The sequence below is a fragment of the Temnothorax curvispinosus genome, unplaced genomic scaffold (assembly GCF_003070985.1).
Source record: "Temnothorax curvispinosus isolate PA1 unplaced genomic scaffold, ASM307098v1 QBEX01014279.1, whole genome shotgun sequence".
Taxonomy (NCBI): Eukaryota; Metazoa; Arthropoda; class Insecta; order Hymenoptera; family Formicidae; genus Temnothorax; species Temnothorax curvispinosus.
Window position 1 is genome coordinate 216,168 of NW_020224059.1, and position 20,519 is coordinate 236,686.

Consider the following 20,519-nt stretch of genomic DNA (forward strand, 5'->3'; position numbering starts at 1 on the left):
AATATTATTCAATTCATTCCGATTATTAAAACAATTCTTGGAAACAACGTCAGTTGTAAAATTCAAGAGCTTCTTAAACGTTGATCGCGATATAAATTACTTAAAGTAATTACTCTTATTTTATTATTATATCCGATAATATACTTTTCGTTAATAAGGCAACTTGTTTTATAAAAAAAAAAAAAAAAAAAAAAAAATGCATGAATAAAAGCTCAACGTTCGTAGCATCATCATAGTGAATTGAAGTATTCGAGAAAAACGCCATGTTCCCAAACGTCAAGCACTAATTAAATTAACAACGTGTAATTAAAATCGCTCGAGGCGAGCGTCCCAGAGTGTTGCATATGGATCCGTTTAGGATATTCACGGAATTATTTAGAATCTCGCGACGCATATGCATGAGGGCAGGATTTATTAATTACCGGCGAATCGTTTAAATTAAATCCGAGTGTAATCGATTTACATTAACCGTACTTTCCCGATACGTGACAATCGACGCATCAAATTTCAAACCGCGGTGATAATCTCGCATAGGACTTCACTTCAATCGTATATATTATTTTACTAATAAAGTTGAAGAAAGAGATATATAGTTACTGAGAAAAGTAGACGTGCGAAATGCCGACGGGGTAATGGCCTTAACTGGATCTACGTAGAAGTCGGGACAAACAATTACGCTAAGAAAATCGCTCGGAAACGATTGCAGCCCTATGTTGCAGGGTAAGAATTTAAATTCCGTGCCTGATGCGAACTTGCTGGAATACAGGTAACGCATGTAGCGGGGTGCTTCTTTCGCGTCGTGTAGATCCCAAGGAAGTAAAGGCGATTGCAAATCATTATTACGAATCTAAATCGGCCCTTTAAAACACGAGGAATACCTATATTTTATTTCATACAGTATTTAACAAACATAATGTGTATGTCACGCGCGGAGAGATATATTTGTTATTGCACTCTCTGTTAAATACACGCACATACAATCGGCAACTACGTTATTCACCTGTATGTATATATAGTTACGATTTAGAAGATATTAAAAAATAAGTTTTCCTATATTAGAAAATTGTTTTTTTTGTAATATACAAATAAACTCAAGTATTTGTAGAGAAAGATTTTAAAGAGAGAGTATTATATTTTACGATTTATTTTAGCAATTGCAATATATTTCTACAAATTTAATTATAATAGTATTATAAGAGAGAATGACAAAAAATTGCTTTCTCTTCCGTTTTAATCTATAAATGCAAAAATATGCACCGTTAAAATATATTCTCTCATTGATTGATTGTGAATTGAATTAATATAATTTTTGTGCTAAATTTCAATGCGATCATATTTACGAGAGGCGCATCTATACGAAGGCAATCGGATGAGTATATGGTTGAGCACCTTACCCTTCTGCCTGAGTAATTAAGGATAATCGATGGCCATTTCCTGTATTCTCCGGTGTGAGTGACAAATACACACACAGATCTAGCCGCACGATAACATCAATGATCTGGTCGAGGGACATGCGGCTTATCACCTCCGTACACTCGGATACTACCTGTATCAATGGTACAGGCGCTTCTGCATGCCGGCAACATGCGTGCTCTAATCTGGATTAATCCAAACTAGTGCACCTTTATACATTGTGGCGCGAAGGATATTCATGCATATATACAGTGACTCACGAAACTGATCAAATCATACCATTGTTACGAGTTTCCTTCTCAAATTCATGAATAAATCTGTAGTAAGAAAAAAAGAGAAAGCGAGAAAGAGAGAGAAAGAGAAAGAAAAAGAAAGAAGAGAGATTATAATTATTTGTTCATTTATATGTTATATTGATGTTGAAAGATTGTTTTCGTTGATTGCGTTCTTCGAATCAACCCAAACTTCGAATTATCTGCGATAATTATTGTATGGTACATTTAATCGCGCGCGCGCGCGAGCGGTTTCGTGAATCACTGTATACTCAATTCCAGCCGCACGAAGCATATTCAATTTTTAGAAGAATCCATAGTTAACGGCATAGAAGAAAATAACAGATAACTAAAAACAATATATGTCAAAAGAGTGCTTTAAAACGTGACTATTTATAATAATCTTCAAAAAGTTGATCAATTGTTTTAATGTGTCATAAAAAGGCAACATCTTGTTAAAGAACGTTAAAGATCTCTTAAAATAAACGAAATATTTCTGTCTAATGAGATTTAGTGAACCGGAAATTCATTTAATCAGCAGCGAATTTAGTTGAAGCATTTAGCGCACAATTGACGTAAGAGCAGCGAAGTAATTGAGACTCACGTTTCCATGAGGCGGAATACTCAAACGTGATGAGAATACGTAAATATCCGTATTCCGGATGAACTGTCGTGTCTCGCAGAGACAGTTGAACACTCGCCCGATAGCGCATGAGTTTATACGTAATTATATTCTATTCGTCCAATCAGTTTGCGAGGAAACTTACGAGCTTCTCGGAGGACGACTGTATGAAATCGATTTTAGATATATAAGTCCTATCCAAGTAACTTGGCTCGAATCCTGAAGTTTCGAAGGATTGATGCTACTGCCGCGAACCAAAGGATGTTAAATGGAGCATGCCCGTCTCCCGAAGATAACGAATAAAATGCTGACGAAAGTACGTCTACAGATTTTACACGGACTAACTGAGGTTCGACGAAGCGGAAGCCAGTGGTAATCTATGCGCGAAACAGCATTCGCGACGACTTGCCTGTTGTTTTTGTAGAGCAGCCACATCGCCGCAAACGGGTCCCAGACCGGTGAGCTCTGTGTCTTTCCTTATCACCCATTCGATGAGCTCGCGCAACGATAGTAGCAAAGCGTTCCAGTGTTCCGTGTTGCTCTCCAATCGATTTCTGCACAGAAAAAACATGCACGCTTTGTACGCCCAGTATCTAATACATTAGATTCTAAAATACATTAACTGATTGAATACTTCTGAATGTGTTTCTGTTTTTTATTTAATACATATTTATTTTCTCTAGATTACATAATATAAGAAACAGAGAATATATTAATCCATTAGGATCGTATAACGAGTCTGACTCGTGTTATGTATATACTTATGTTGAAATATGAAAACGAGTCGAATTCGTTATGACTTTCTGCGATGCAATGGGTAGTTTTTAAAAATAGTTTGAAAATTGTTATTCATTAAAAATTATATTAAACTGCGACATTTATATTAAAAAAAAAATACTATATCGTATAAAAAACTCTACATATTTTTAGTTTAATACATCAATATCGTATTTATTTCTTGAACGTCAAAGCTAGAGAACAGGATTTATTGATTATGATTATAAATTATAAGCGCATAATTAGATATATTTCTCAAGACATATATATTACGCTTACTGCTAATAAACAACATCCAACTAAATCATAAAGTCTACTCGAAACATAACAAAAAAACTGATACAACATGAAAATGGGAATATTGCCCAGTCCCGGAATGTTTCAAACAATTTCACACTCTTGTCAACTATTAATCTATTAATAAACAACTTATTAACCTTTAAGATGTGTTTGTTTTTAGAGATTTGTATTCTTAATAAATAACTTAGAATTTAAACACGACTCTTTTATTATTTTTCTGTTTTATGAATGACAAAAATATAAATGCTGCTCTCCGGCTTCGCGATGTTGAGGAAAATAAAAATAAACACAGTCTCAATATGAGTTAAAATATATAAGCTCTTCTAGCTGTTAGATAGCAAACGTCAACATACCGAATTTTGAAACTGTTTTCTTGTAAACAAAGTAACAAAAAATTGTATAAACTTGTATCGAGAAGATGAGTACAATTACATGTTAAATTTTGCAATTATCATATAAATAGAAGTAGGGGAACATCACGTCATAATATTGATAAAACGTAGGATGCTTCATTGGCTTTTGCAATGTTATTGATATAAAAATAACAATTATTTATATTCAAAGTTTATGGCATAAGTAATAAATTCAGGGCAAAAATATCGGGATATTTTATACCCAAGTGTCTACACCAAAAAGGTTTGTAAAACATTTTACGCATCCATCCAAGGGATGGATTACATCCTCTCGACGCGCTGGATATTCGCGACAGGCATAACAGCGGCGAGAAAGACGCATAAAACGTTCGACTCGTCGTAAATGCGAGTAAAAGAAAGTACATATTTGTTGACAGACAGTCGTCGGTGGGGGAGAGAATGTGGAAAAAGGATTGGTAAGGTAGAGCGGCGCGCGCGAAGTGGATGAAAGGAGAGTAAATGTAAAGCCTTGATGTTGCCGGCGCCAAGTAAAACATCGGGCGATGAGTGAAAAGAGAGAAAACGGCGACGCAAAGTACTGATAAAAAGAGAGAAATCAGATAGATACTTAAGATAAGTAGATCAAGACTAGACCGGAAAAAATGTGCGAAAAATGACATGTCTCAATGTGACGGAACAAGAGGGAAAAAAATAACAAAAAATTTAAATCGAAAAATATAAAATTGAATTCAGAAAAATGTCAATAGAATAGAAATTTCAAGAAATGTGAGAGCAAAGATGAAGTGCATTTGCGGATAAGATATGATTCGAGGAAAATGGGTGAATATGGAAAGCAAAAGAGCCCCGAGGAAATTAAGGATGTTCTATAGGTACCGTTCCAACCAAAAGTATGCAGGAAATATTAAAAACTTTGATATTAATTCTCCAGAGATCCAAAGACAAAAAATGTATATAAATAGTTACAGAACATCTAATAGAATGTAAAAGACGTAGATTTAGTGTCTGTAAATAACTGTTACTACTATTTTTTTTCAAAAGAAAATTTCAAAAAAAAAATTGTAAATCGTTTCAAATTTTGTTGCTATATTTTTGTTTGTTAATGATCTGCTTGTGTGTAAAATATTATTATATTGGTTACATTTTTTTATGTTTACACTTTTCTCTGTAAAATCCTTTGTGAAACAAATAAGAATTGATAACTTTTTATCTAAATTGTGAATCGATTTGAAATTTAGCCCCGAACTTTGAAAGAGAATACACAATATGATATTAAATTTTCGTCAACTTCGTTACATTTTAACTAACTCTTTAGAACACCCTTAAAGTGGACGGGCATTCCGAGCGACGATGCTACGAGTAAACCGACCACGCGATGAAAAATCGGCTACTGGGGAAAAAAGGGAGGTCAGTGGTAAAGTCCGATCGCGGGCAAGAAAAAAAAACGATCTCAGGCAAATTGTAAAAATACAGGAGAAGTGATGCGAACGGTGACAAAGTATTCGTGTACAACCCGATCTCGAAAGAAGGCGATAATAAAAAGAGACGGTTCGAGTGAGAAAAAACAATGGATTGAAGAACTCGAGACGACAAGATCAAGGGATGCGAATGAATGGAAAGCGAGCCTTGATAAGTGCGACCGAGAATACTTCGTTAGAATAAAGTTAAGTCTTGAAAGAAAGAAGCAACCAGATTGGACGACGGAGTAACTTTCAGACAAAAAAAAACCGCAAGAGCATGAAAGAAAGTCAGATCACAAGATATCTTAACGAAGAAGAGAAGGAAGGTGTACAAATGGCGATATATTTGCGGTAGACAAAATTACCCAGGTACACGTGGAGTCCAACGGGTAGGTTAAATCGACAAAAATAAATGCAGAATAAATATTGAAGAACGCGTATAACACCCGCGTGTTTTGTTAATAATAAGTAAATACTACTGGACAGAAGTGCCGGAAACGTGAAATAAAATGAAAGACCGCTGGGAAATCACTAGAAGACGCAAGAGCGCGAGAGACCGGAGAAGAGACACGAGACCTCAAGAAGAATGAGGACTCGTGACATGCACCGTTGGGAAAAAGAACGGAAGCAAAAGATGTTAGAGCGATGCAAGGACAGATATGCGGGATAAGTCGGAAGAAAAGAATTAGTCCGAGATGATCTCGCGTAGGTATCCGAGATAATGGCCTCGCAGGTCCATGGCACGTACGGGTCACATCATACGACATGACATGACGTAACATCTGCAGATCTTGACAAAAAAAATGCAATAGAAGTGCCGACTAATTCTTAACTTATCACAGTTAAAATTTGAGAAATAAGCGGTTTAATAAACCTTGTAACCTTTTTATCATACGATTTATCATGTAAAGTAAATGAGGGTCGGAAAGGAAAAATAGTAAATAATCAATTTTAAAACATCGTGATTCTTCTCTTATTTATAAAGAAAAAGATTATAAAATTACTTAATTCTGCAAAATTTAAATGCTTTGTGAGTGATATTAACAATTCTGTAAAGAAAAATCTTAGATACGAAAGAAATTATGCGTTATATCTTTTAAAATATAATTAAAATACTCATAAAAAACGATCTAATATTATCGGATTAATATGATTAACTTTGATTTATATTTCGTAGGATTCCACGATATTTTTATTTCAAAAGCTTTCAAAACTCTCAATTTATTTTATTTCTTCCACAATTCAGTAGAAGATTGCAGGAATGGAAATATTTATAAAAATCCTAACGCGAATAAAAAAAATTCCTGTAAATTCTAAAATTCTTTCATACAGCAATATGAAGATCAGATGTGAAATGTAAAAATATAAATATATAAAAGAATGAATCTGCAGTAACGTAGAAAACAAAGCTAATAAAAAAAAATAACGCTCGTCGACCTGGATATTTCTTCTTATTTTATTCCTTGTTTAACTTGTCGCCCATTATCTTGTCGGAACGACTCGTACGCGGATAGAATCCAAAGTGGTCTGAGAATAAAGAAGCTCTGCGTAGAGCGAATTAAAGCGGAAGACAGAGGCCCGAAAGACGAGAGCGGCATAAAGAGGTAGGAAGCGCGAAGGAGGCCAGGAACTGAATGCCGCGAGAGAAATTCAGAAATTCTCAGTTTCTCAGATAAAGAGCGGCGGGCGCGCCGGCCACTAGGACAACGGAGCACCGTCGTCGGTTCGCCGCGCCGGAGGTTCGCGGAATAGACGAAAGAGGAAGATAAAGGAGGCTGCGAAAGGAGGGCAGGAAGGATGGCGGTTGGGATTCAGATTTATATTTCGCCATTGTGTTGCACCGCCACCGGTGGCGGCACCCATTGCACTTACTAGGTCACATTCAACAATCCCGTCATCCATTCCCCCACGGCCCCCTTTCCGGAGGTCCCATGTCGTCGTCGTCGTCGTTGTCGTTCTCGTCGTTCTCGTATCGCAAAGAAACAGCCTCGCGTCCGGATATATCGCGGTTATTGTAACGTCGATGCGAGCCGCGCGGAATTTCGCGTACTTTTGTGACTTGAGCGCGTGTACCAGGCGCACGTGCGCGTCTGTACACAAAAGCACATCCACGTCGAGCGATATTGCGCTTCTCCTGCAGGGAGATAAGGGCGCGAGGATATTCCGCGCGATGGATAGCGGTACAGGGTTACCGGAAGAAATCGTCCTCATTGCCCCGACGAATCGTGGGAATAAACTTTTCTCGCTCTACGTGGCCGTTATACGCGGGGATTGATGGTCGCTCGAAAAATTTATTCGACGCCATGAGAGAAAAGAATTGATCTACGAGACAGTTTGTATATGCTTACGTGTTTCTCAAAAAAATTGGATTTTTGTATCCGGACTTACAGCGTAGATAAAACTTGATAAAAAAGTAAGTAGCTTATAACTAATACATTTGCGATATACACTGAAAAAAAATATTTAGATCCAAGAAAATATTTATTTAGATAGTGCCAATGACTTATTTCCTTAATATAATCACATATTTATTTAGATTGAGATATTTTTACTTAATTTAAGTAAAACCCCTTGCACAATAGGCGATAGCGATAGCGATAGCGATAGCGACAAGGTTGCCGACAAAGCTATACCTTTGTCGGCAACTTTGTCGCTGTCGCTGTCGCCTATTGTGAAAGGGGCTTAAAGATATCTAATTCTAAATAAATATGTGATTATATTAAGTAAATAAGTCATTGGCACTATCTAAATAAATATTTTCTTGGATCTACATATTTTTTTAGTGTAAAATAAAATTTGAAAACAAAGAAAAAATAAAATATTGATAAAATAATATTCTTGCAAGTTTCTATCGTGAGATTTCTCATAATATGAAGAATATTAAGCCTTTTTTTATTGCCCTATGCTCGTCGCATGAGTCATATCAATTAAGATTCATATTACACCGTCTGGAAATAATTAATTTTAATTAATCGCAGCTCATATATGGACACCGGCAATTTATCGTCGTGTAATTGAGAAAAAACGAGGACCGTGTGATTAATAGGACGTCCGACGGACCCACGTCAGTAATGGAATCTTACGGTCACGAAAGAGAATTTGGCGGAACATCTATTTTCGCCCGTCGTCCGGCTGCCAGAAACAGGAGAGCCTCCACTAACTGAAAGATATACTTCTCGTTCGTGCGATCGCATTTCAATTGAAATGTTCAGTAAGTGGTGCTACACTGTCGCCCTGGCGAACCAAGTTGCCCCCGCGAGCGAGCGATCTTTACGACGTGCCAGGCTGATGTAAAATAAATCACCGGGAAATTTCCTGGGCGGCTATAAAAATCTGCCGAAGAAACCGTCACGTACCTTGCACCTACTCGATAAAAAGTCTCGACGTAGCCTCAAATAAATAAATCACGAATAACATCCTGGTACTAAGATTTTATTGTTAAAGTTGCTTATGATGGAAACGGTACGATTGTTTGTTGAATGGTAAAAGTCATTTAGTGCGTCAGTTACTTCCGAGCATACAAAAGTGGCCGCATCCAGGGTGAATAAGGGCCATTCTACAATAGGTACGTCGCAAACGCACCGTCGCCGTTGGCAGTCGCGAAGAATGGCAATCGATAGTTAAAAAGTGCGATTTTCGGTTGCCGATTGTTGTTGCCAGAGAATCAAAAGTTCACCAACTCTCTTTTGACAACCGCAACTTGACAAGCGCTACCGGAAATAACATTTTACAACTAGCAGTTGCCATCGTTCGCGACGTATCGTAGAATAGCCGTTAAGAGAGAAGCGACATTCGCGATGATATAATATCTCTTGTCGCGTATGCCGGAGATCGAACTCCGGCCGAAATTACGCCGGAGTTAAGCCTCGAAAGTGGCGGAATCCGTCACAGAACAAAATAATAAATGAATAGATAATAATTACTCATTCCACAATCGCTCCGTCGTCGCCCGATGCCTCCCAGGCCTCCTTCTCCTCCTTTCGGCTCTCCTCCGATGTCGCATCTCCGTCGCGGTCGGCGCGCTTACTTCACTCGCGAAAATATCGACACTTTGCACGGCACTCCCGGTATTAATCTCGCGACGTGACGCGTACTTAATTACACGGCGACGGAAAAATTACGTCGGGGAAGCTACGAACGAAGCTGTATAATACGATCCGCTCGACGCTCGGCGTCGGTCCGTGATAACCCCCGCAAGTAGACGCGACGAGTGAGCTTTAACATGGCGGAGAGAATTTCGTAAATTGCGCGGCCAACTTCACTCTTCACGAGCAACCGTTGCAAGGACGCTACACTTGTTGCTTGTCAGGCGATTTATGAACATTCATATTCGTGTCTATCTCCCACAATCGCCAAATATCAAAACATGATTAGATACGAAATTGAATTATGTACGACGTTACTAGAGACTGCGATCGCTAATTAAACACGTCGCGGTGCGAGCGTTACTCGATTTAGGGTCCGCTTGTAACACTTGTTATCCTTTATCCGTGTTCCGAAAACGACGCGATAGCAACCTCATTCTGAAGCCGTGCGACACGACGCCGTGCCGCGAGTAAAATTGACGGTTGAGAAAAGCGAGACCGATCGACCGAAAGAATGCGATGTACCTCGGTGTCCGTATAAATTCCACGAAGCATATGTATTCAATGAACATTCGATATCACATGTATCACAGTTTTTCGTAATCTAGACCACCGGAGCCGTGATTCGCGTATTACTCCGCGCTACGAGAGCAATGATAATAATGTTTAGAATGGGTAGCGGGAGATGAGCGGCGCGCGCGCGGGCGCCGCGGCTTTTCGGTAAACATGAGTGGAGGAGATGGAATGCGGAGGTAACTGACTAGCCAGATGCGCGTTCGTCGTGCTCACTGCTCACAGTCACCTACCCCCACTCTGTCCCCACCGTTCGTGTTGCCGCGGCACCACGCGACTTCGCCCTATCATTCACGGTCTCTCGGATCGCAGCGGGAAATAAGGGATTATTTCATTTGTCGTGCGACAAATTTTACAAGAATGTTGATTGGTTGCTAGATAGAAAAGTTCTCGAGTTTCTAGAAATTTTCTATTTTGTAGCCAATCAATACGCTTAAAAAAATTTGTCGTACGACAAATGAAATATTACCCTTTTACAGGTATATCGGACTTCGACGGTTCAAATTACGGAAAACTGTGACATATCGAATGTTCATTTAATACATGTGTTTAGCAGGATTTATACGGATACCAAGATATACGGATATCGCATTCGATAATACTGACTTTCGATTACATTCTTTCGGCTAATCGGTCTCGCTTTTCTCAACCGTCAATTTGAGTCGCGTCATGTCGCGCGGCTTCGGAACGAAGTTGCCATCGCGTCGTTTTCGGAACACGGATAAAAGCTATCGCACACAAAATTGCATAGACTGCATAACATAAGACCGCTAAACCAATGAGCATCCAGCATAAAGTTGCCATATTAATTTACATAAAGCTGGCGCTAGACTATTATATGCGCGATTCGTGGTTCGTGATTCGCGGTTCGCCATTCGTATAGATTCGTCGTTTGCCAATGTAGACCCTCCACTATTCATGGTTCATCATTTGTTACTTGCGATTTCGATTCATCTCTTTGATTTCGTAAAAAAAACCGCTCCGCTGCTCCGTAGCTTCTCCGCCGTAATTCTTTCGTGTAACAAAGTACGCACCGCGTTGCGAGATTAATACCGGGAGTGCCGTGCAAAGTGTCGCGCGATCATAAGTGACGATATTTTTGGGCGTGAAACGTCGTGAGTGAGTGCGCCGACGGAGATGCGACAACGGAGGGGGACCGAGGAGAGGAGGAGGAGGCCTGGAAGGCATCAGGCGACGGCGGAGCAACCGGGAGGTAAGTAATTATTATTCGTTTACTTATTGTTTTGCTGTTCTATCAGTCCTGTGACTGACTCCGCCGCTTTCGAGGTTTAACTCCGGTGAAATTTCGGTCGGAGTTCGATCTTCGGCATATATGAGAAAAGAAATATTACGTCGCGAACGCCACGTCTCTCTCTTATTCGCACGATCGTAATATTATTTGCACGATTTTTCGCGGATTAATTAACGAGTTAATGTGGAAACGTGCAGCCGTTTGCGGCGGCCTCGATTTCTTACATTAGCATTTTAAAATCATATATGTCCATTAAAATAATGTTTTAAAAATTGAACGGGTGCGATAATTATTTACTTCAAGTATAATTATTTTGGACGTTGTTTTAATATAAAAATATTTGTATGTTTACAGATCAACGCAGGGTTACAACTTACAACTCCGTTGTTGCGCATCGGCCGGTGAGTTATTTTTTGTTTCAATATCGAGGCAATAGATTTGTAAAAAGTATATTATAAACGTCAATAAAACGTATGTATGAGAAATGAAATATTATTAAAGAGTTATATAAACAGTCTTTTTCTTAACAATTATTATTATTAGACATTTTTATATCAAAATTTTTATTTAAAATGATAATTAATATAACGGTAAAGTGTTCTGCGTTACTTAATGCAGAACACTTATGAAATGTCTGAAAAATATATTATTTATTCCTACACGTATTACAGAAAAATTAAAACATTTTAAAGATCAAGAATATAAAAATATATTACAAATGAAGTAATATATTATAATCTATTTCTATTATAATCTATTGTCTTGAATTGGATAAGCTCGGAAAGAGCCTAGAAAATATTTTTATAATAAAATTGGGGGTGGGCACGTGCGTATTCGGTGTGCCTAATCAGCCTACTCCATTCCCACCACTCATGTCCGCTTAATAAAAAGAGAAAATAAAAAATAATAAACAGATCTATAGAATACTTAATGATTCAGGAACACACGTAAAAATAATAATTTATTTTAATACTTTTAATGAAATCCTTTTCTTCCGTTCTCGTGTAACCGTAACAATATGCTCTTGCAAAACAAAAAAACGTTTTGATAACAAAATTCTATAAAAATAGGAAATCAATATTGCAGTAGAGGGCTGCAACGGTGCTATGTCTTTTTTCGTTTGCTGAGTAATTAACAGTAACACGTGCACAACGGTATCGGATAAAGTTCGCGGAAAATCTGATTATGCGAATGTGAAAGCGGTGTAATTCGAGCTCGTCGCCGTTTACGAGGAAAAGTAAAAAACACGCACACATAGAATAAGGTATGTAGGTACAGAATTGAATTGCGAGCACGGCGAAATGCAAAACGCGCCGACAGAGCCTCTGATTACGTGAAATCGCCAAATTTTGCATACATGGCCGGATATTAAGTCTAATTAAAATGACGAGACGCGCGGTTCGGTACACGAAGTGCATACAAGTCGGCGAAATGCTGCAACCGTGGCATCGACAGATCAAGGATTTGGGGGGGGGGGATAATTCGAGCTACAAAGAAGTTATCAACGGCGACGTCGAAATTCCGAGACGCACCTTTAATCTGTCTTCGTTGTCGAACGCGTTTAGGAAACATCTGTGAAAACAAGCGGAAGTCGTTATGTGTTTCGAGCTTTACGTCGGATTTGGCTGGAAACCGTGGATTATTCGGCAAATAACAGAAACGATTCAGCGCGAATACAGAAAGGGAATGGTTCGTATCCGGAAAGGGATTTGAAATAAAAGTCGGAGCGCAAAGATAAAATCTTTGAAAATTGCAATCTTGTGGATTGCAATAGTCCTTATATTTGCTTGCAAATCTGAACATCGTCTATGACATGAACTGTATTTGATTATATCTATAAGTATTTGAATATATCTATAAAATCTTTCCGTTATCTAAAACAATGAAAACATTTCGATAAAAATACAAATTATATATGAATGTTCTTGAAGAAAGATTCACTGAAATATAAATGTAGTTGAAGCCGGTGTATTTTAAATATTACATGTATGTATTGCATGTAATACATTGTGCATTCAATGCTACAAATCTTCATCTGTTAAGCTAAAATGTTGAACATAGAAAAGTTTCTAAGAAAATGTTGCCTTATATTCGAAAATATTGTGTCTTACCGAAATCATTGAAATTCATTGAAAGAATTTCATGAATACTGATAGTCTCCACGGAAACCTACAATGCGATTTCAACTATATTCTACATTTATGTGACACAAGAGTCCCCGCAAAACGTTTGGAGGGATGAATTTATGAATGTAAAACAATACACTTCATATATGACAAACCATGTGACAAAAAGATGTATCGTTTTATGATGTTAAATCTCGCTATTCAGATTTGCAAAAAAGTCTTGCTCAGATATATTGTTGGATTCTTTTTCATGAAATTGAGCGAGTTTTTTGCACGAAAATATTCTAGACTCCACATGTTTAATTTAATGAGATATTGTCACAGTTTCCATTGTAAATTAAGAACAATCTGTTATTTAATCATTTCTTTTATAAAAATTATTATATCACATTATAGATATATGTTTAAAAACAAATATATCCTTCCAGGTGTTTATATCAATAATTTAACAAAGTAATCCATTTTTAAGAAAATTATGAAAATGGTAAATAAAAAATGATGAGGAAATAGAGTAGAATGCTAACTGCTTTTATTAGTACATCTTCAAGAACAGAATTATTATTTTGCTAAAATTTATAACAAATACGAATAATATTACGGTACAAAATTCTATATGTAATAAGTTATACAAGCCATCAAAAAATTTAAATTATATGTAACTGTTCATAGATCAGAATATATGCAGCAATATATTACGTGACATTGGAACTCATTATACCTGCAGAACTGATTAATATTGTTAAATAAATTTACTGTTTAATAGATTTATCTGTATAGAATTAGTAGCATAAGTGTAAATAATTCTCGTTTATGTCGGACAGCCTTAATGTCGATACATTATTAACGGTGATCAATTATGGAGACTTCGCGTCGAAAATATGTGACGGAAAACTTTTATTCGCTCAGCACGCGTCCTTTTACTGTTCTATTCTGGCAAATGAGAAATGTATTAAATCTCGATAGTTAATGCAGTTCCATAGGGAGCTATCAAAATTCATTGCGGCCATCGATCTCGCGATAACATCGCGCGATCGCAATCCGCCATGTGGTCGCGATAAATTAGCTGCCGTTGTAAATAGACTTTACGTCTAGACGAAATTATTATTGAGATAGCGACAAATTCGCTCGCAAACAGTTTGCGCAGTAATGCACAGTACTTTGAACCGATACTTTGAAAATATTTTCTTACTCCAGAAATGTTAAGTGTAATTAAATTAATGTTGCTGTATAAGTTAGTTGTTTATCAGTAAGTTATATTACAAATGCGCTTGCACGCGTAATAACGGTAGATATTGATAGATATTAATATCTATTAACAAATACGTGTTATTCATTATTGAACAAATCCTCCTCGTTGTCAAACATACCAATTAAATTAAACGCGCTCGGTTTGAAAATGTACAAGCTACACCAATGAAGTTAACTGTGCCGCAATTTTCGAGTATTACGAATCGGCTAACTCATAAGCGCGTGTGCAATGACTACTGGTTGTTCAGGTTTTTCTTAAGTTTGCCTCGCGTTTTTTTTAACGCAGAAAATTCCGTTGACTTAACGACGCGATCGTAAAACTGAAATTGACCCATTTCGCAGGGCGTGTTCGTTATCCACGTCACCCCTGTAAAACGAGATGTACAGGAGCTTCGATCTTATCTCTTCTTTATGCACCGATAAACCCCTGACCCACCGCGTTCCAACAAGATTCCGATTGAGATTCCGTACAAAATGCATCGCCCGTTTTCTCCGCGATAGATCCGATCCTGATATATTTAATTGTTATCAATCCGATAACTACAATTACAATTAGACGTGAATCTCCACACGATGAAGTTCTTTGATCTATTGTGCCGGCGACCGCGGCCGGCTTGTCCGTCAACGTTTCCCACGGAGACTCGTCAACGGCATTGACTCGTCGCCGTCATCGTTCTTGTCGTCGCCGTCGCCGTGTCGGTTAACGTAATAAAGCGGGTAAATGGAATTGTCGCAAACGGGCGGAGCGTTATAATTCAACTCGGGGGAACAATTTACCGGTACAATCCCAATCTGAGCGAGGTCAACTCGCTACACAAAACCGGCTCAAACTTCTACGATAAACAACACCAACAACGCCGCCATTAGCGTCGCGCCGCTAGCGGATCTCTCCGTGTCGCAGTTTTCGGGTAGCAACTCCGTCCGTGGACAATTGAATAGTGCGACTTGATACTAAAAATAGAGATCAACGATCGAAGTGAACAAATATACGTCCGTGCCAATTGTCATTAGTAAACGAGAGCGAATATAGTGGTCTATAATACTGAGAGATTAAATTCTAAAAACGTTCTTATAATGCTTTAAAATAGTTTAAAATATCTATTTCACTCTTGGAATAGATAAACAAAAATATCATTTGTAAGAATATCATTTCCTGAGGATTAAATTGGGAAATTTTGATAATATTTCTTTTTATAGTTATGATCTCTATGAAAATATGCTTTAATAAATTATGAAAAAAAATTATTGGAGACTCTAAATGAATATGTTGTTAATATAACAAAAATAAATATGATAAATGTGACGAACCAACTAATATTCATCAGAAAAAGATCAGTAATCTCAAACAAGTTCTGTATTGCACTATCAAATCTACTTCTGTCGGATTGCAGTAGTTCCGTTAGAACCTGCAGCTACTGTACACTTGTATTCAGTAAGTTATAAGCTCCGTTCAATAGCAATTCCGATAAGCTTCTGGTTTAAGTGTGAGTTTACGTGTTTTACAATTGTTTGCGTTGGTTCCGTGTATTACTTTGTGTATAAATCCATTATGTATGAGATGGAAAACGTAACCCTTGCCAATGTTTCGCATATTTTTCAATATTTTAGTGGACGACCCTTTCGATTATTCCGAAGATCAAAGGTAGTTTTCGATTGGGTCAGACTAGAACAAGTTGGCGATCGAAAAGAAAGGAGACAACGTTGTCCGAGTCACGTTCAAAACTGCGAGCGACTGCTTGAGGTTTCCGAGCGGAACGGCAACGCGCAAAACTGCCGTCGGCACGGTTTATCGATAACGTAATAAATTCGTTATATAAAATGCGGATCGTCACGCGCAAAACCGGTGAAATTGGCATAGTTAATTAGATCTTGCCGGCGATCCATTGCGCAATTTGATACGCGGTTGTCGTTCGTGGAAAGCGTAATATAAACTTCCGCCCGTAAAACGGATTCGCAACGAGCGTTGCCAGCGTTTGTGCAAATAACAGTAACGGCGCATATTTTGTCGCGATCCTGTGTTCGAGTTACAACTTCCGTGTGTTTCGTATCGCGGCCGGACAAACAGTTGAAATATTTTTGCTGATGTTTTTCATATTCACATAAACTGCGCCGCAAGATTATATCTGAATATGATATGCGACGATCTCAGTACACGCGTATCCGGTAAACGATAACATTTCGAGTGATGCGTTGTAAAATGCAAGAGGAAAATATAGTTGCATATCATGCGTTATGACATTGATAGCTGAATAAACTTCGGTTGATGCTTGTAAAAATATTACGGCAGGAGAAATTATGTGAATTATATACAGAGCATTTTGAAAGTGAGGTGAAACTAATAGATGCACAAATAATCTTTATACATTGTACATTATTGCATTTCCAATATTTTGCGACAACACAGATGATGAGCACGCAAGCTGTAGGAATTTTAAATTACATTAATCGAAAAGCTATCACCCACTCTTCTCAGACTTTTCAATCTGTAATGGGAAACAAAATTTCGCGAGCTCTTATAATGAACTTGCTGAAACCTCATTAGCGCGCAAACATCCAGAATTAATATCGCATCTTAAAAAGCGTTTTATGATTGTACAAATCGCCCGAATAGATATCAGTTACAGAACGTTCGAGAGAAGCATGTGGTTAATCCACTTCGCGGATTTGCACGGCGGCGGCGGCGAATCGGCGAGCCATTTGAATCGGTTTGTGGTATTTCCTAATGAGAACGCAAATACCGGAGAGAAGGCGGAATTGTCCGGGGAGGAGGGCGATGTCTGCATTTAGATCGCGGATTCCCGGGATACGCTGGAGAGATTTCGAGCTATTTTTCTCGTCGGTATCAGGATTGAGCGATAACACTAGCAGCGATTTCCGATCGTGTATGATCGCGTGGCGGACTAATCACAAAGCCAGCCACAATCGCTGTAACAATATTAGTCAGGAATATCGTCGAACATCCAAGGAATGATATTGACTAATTGTAAGTTTGATCGATACTAACAGTGAGAACTAAACGTGCATTATTACAAGTTTTAGCTGTTAGGTCGAATCTCTCTAATCTTTATTGATCTATGCATAATTTGATTCAAGCAGTTACCAATCAGATTATAAAGTATATCTTTCAGTTGGCGTTTATAAAAATACGCTTCGTTCACTTTTAATTATGTTTCCGATTCAGACACTAAACACTAATCGTAATTATATATCTGAATTTTGACGTAAATAGTAGGTACATAGAACAGAATGAAAAGGCTGAAATCGTGAATTATTTTTCTATATGTATTAAATGCGTGTTTTTATTCGAGAAAGCGAAAAAGAAGCGTCTTAGACAGGCCATGATAACTCGCGCTCTCTGCGGCACGTGGAGGCCTTTTGTTCCACCAAGAATCTAATTTCACGGATCCCGCTTTGAGTGGTTGCGCGACTGGACGGAAAGCTCTACCTCTCGTCGTCCTTCTCCTCGTCATTTCCTCACCGGTACAAGGTCCGGACATCGGATATCAGTCGTCTCCTTCCTAAGCCACGGTCACAACGTCGTCAACCTCGGTTGGCCGACACAATACCGCCAGGTCTGATGCTGCGTCCCGATGCATCCTTAAGGAGGATCGTCTCAGAGAATCTTCAGCCAGCCGGAAATTAAAATTTCTGAACGGGTCAAGTCGCCGGGTCACCGGAGGACACGTTTGTTCACGCTCGATGAACACGAGACTCCCTTCTTTCACCGAGGCTTCGCCTCGCTCGTCCCTACATCCGTTCCGCAACGGGAGATCCGGCGGATCATCCCATCGATCCCCGCTGCCCCCATTGGAATCCGTTTTCCCGTGGAATCGTTCGCGATTTGTATCCGTGACGATAGCTGACGATGCTGGCGGTTACGCGCACACTTCCGGCCAATTTCCTCTTGCGGGACCAGGACATTGGCGGGAACGCGGGCGGAGAAGGTGAGCCGCGGTTTAACGGATACGATTGTGTGCCGCACATTTGCAAGGACGTTACAAATTTGAGTCACGCTCACGCGCCCGCATAAGAGGAAATGAAAAATGAACGATCGCGCGAGAAATAGATGTGCAATAAAGGAAGATGTAAAAGCACGAATAGGATGATGGCATGTATCCTAAGATATATGAAACGCACATTTAAAAAACTCAAAGATATACTTGAAGACAGAAACACGAAATTAAAAAAAAATAGGTTTTTAAATCATTTCTTTGTTAGTGACTGTTAAATTGAAATTACTAAGTAATTTCAATTACACAGTATTCTTCAATCATATATAAAGAAACAGATTTTCACGATAAAATACTAAATATTATTTATGTAATTATTTGCAATTTTTTATTATTAATGTGAGACATTAATATAGCACATTATATTGCTTTCACCGAATTATTTGGAAAGTTATTACAAACATGTATGAGGAAAGAAGTATCTATATAATCCTGGAAATTAAAGATTTATTGATCTCAAAATTTAACGAGAAAATGATCCTTTTAGTTATTTCTCTTGATATATAATCGCTTCTTTTTTATGAATCATCAAATCAACTTGCGCACACAAATGCGGAACAGATGTACAGTAAGGTGCATTAATTCGATGGGTCATAGAATTCTTTTTAATAACTTTTTAATAATTTACTTTAACAATTATTAAAGACCCAGTGGCCAGTAAGTCAGAATTCTATGACCCATCGAGTTAATGCACCTTACTGTACACTATACAGCAAATCAATTTACTGAACATATTGAGAAATTTATGACATTGATTCTTTTATTAACGCTATTTGCTCACTCTATCCTTGTTTTATATTTAATAAGCGATAAAGTTAGAATGATGCAACAGCGTTAAAGCGCGCTCCGCGAACGCACCCATAGTGTTTGATAAATGAAATATTTTCATCATTTTTTTTAGTATCTATATTCATGGACTTTTAACGTTAGTCGTATTAAGGGATACTTAGAGTAGTTTCTTTATTATTTTCAAACATAATCACGTATATAACACAAACGCGAATAATACATCGCGAGAATTAACACGCGAAAAATTGGGAACAGAACGAGTTAGGATTTCGCAAAAAGGTGACTTAACTTTAACTGAAACAATCTCGGATAGGTGATGCACGTACGCGTGCGAATGTGCTCGCAGCGAAATGTTATTCGATTCTCGTCGATTTTTCGAAACAACTGAACGGCCGAAAAAGCCGGCAATAATCCAAGTACACTAACATCTCCGCGAGCAAAGCGCCATTTTCGCGATCCGTAAAATGGGTTGACACGGGCTCGGACCCCCCCGTCCGAGGTCTTTAAATCGAGATTAACGGGGAAAATTCTGCGTCCGATAGACTTCTCGCTTATAAACGGGATGAAATCCAGCGTTCGATCGACTGCGCTTATAAACGGGATGAAATCCAGCACTCGTACGAATTCGCTCGTCCTGCGGGCCGTGGCACACACGCGGGATTTAGAACGGCTAAATAAACGCTGGGTAGCATCTGGCGCGGAGGACGTAATGCCCGACAATAAGGGTGGCCCCGAATTACGTACCAACAGGGCTCGCGCGCGCGCTTTCTGCCGCTCTACATAAACCAAATGTAAGCGCTTTAACATAGAGGCCTCGTTAACCCTCTCGACCCTCGTAATACCGCGAATACATTCGTAATACTTAAACATTCCTAATTCCAACAAGCGTAATGAATAAAAGAAAAAATATTTTCATACTGCGATATTACGGAGATAAAACAGCTAATGAATGCGTGGTGGTTACATTGCCGGGTCGATAGAGATAAAATATAACGAATGTAAATATCGAGTTTAAAGACGCGAACGGAGAGAAATAAAAATTATTTTTACGCTGCGAGAGAGTTTAAAATTCTTTTAAAACCATGAACGTATCTGTAAAGAATTTTTGATAAAATTTTACCTGTTACAAATATCTGTATCAATGTCAAAAAATGAAAGAGATATTCGAAGGCGTACGAATATCATATTCGTGCGTGTCTATGAATGGATCCTCAAAGCGAT

The 20,519-nt window shown here is 38.3% G+C and overlaps 1 protein-coding gene across 9 annotated transcripts in view; it reads right to left on the reverse strand.

Annotated features, from left to right (window-relative positions):
- Window positions 1-20,519, reverse strand: part of LOC112464527 (dystrophin-like) — a 455,372-nt gene that overhangs the window by 82,766 nt on the left and 352,087 nt on the right. For all 9 annotated transcript variants that reach the window (XM_025031567.1, XM_025031559.1, XM_025031568.1 and 6 more), the window contains one exon: window positions 2,717-2,861. In XM_025031567.1, coding sequence (XP_024887335.1) covers window positions 2,717-2,861 — 145 coding nt within the window. The remainder of the gene's footprint in view (window positions 1-2,716; window positions 2,862-20,519) is intronic.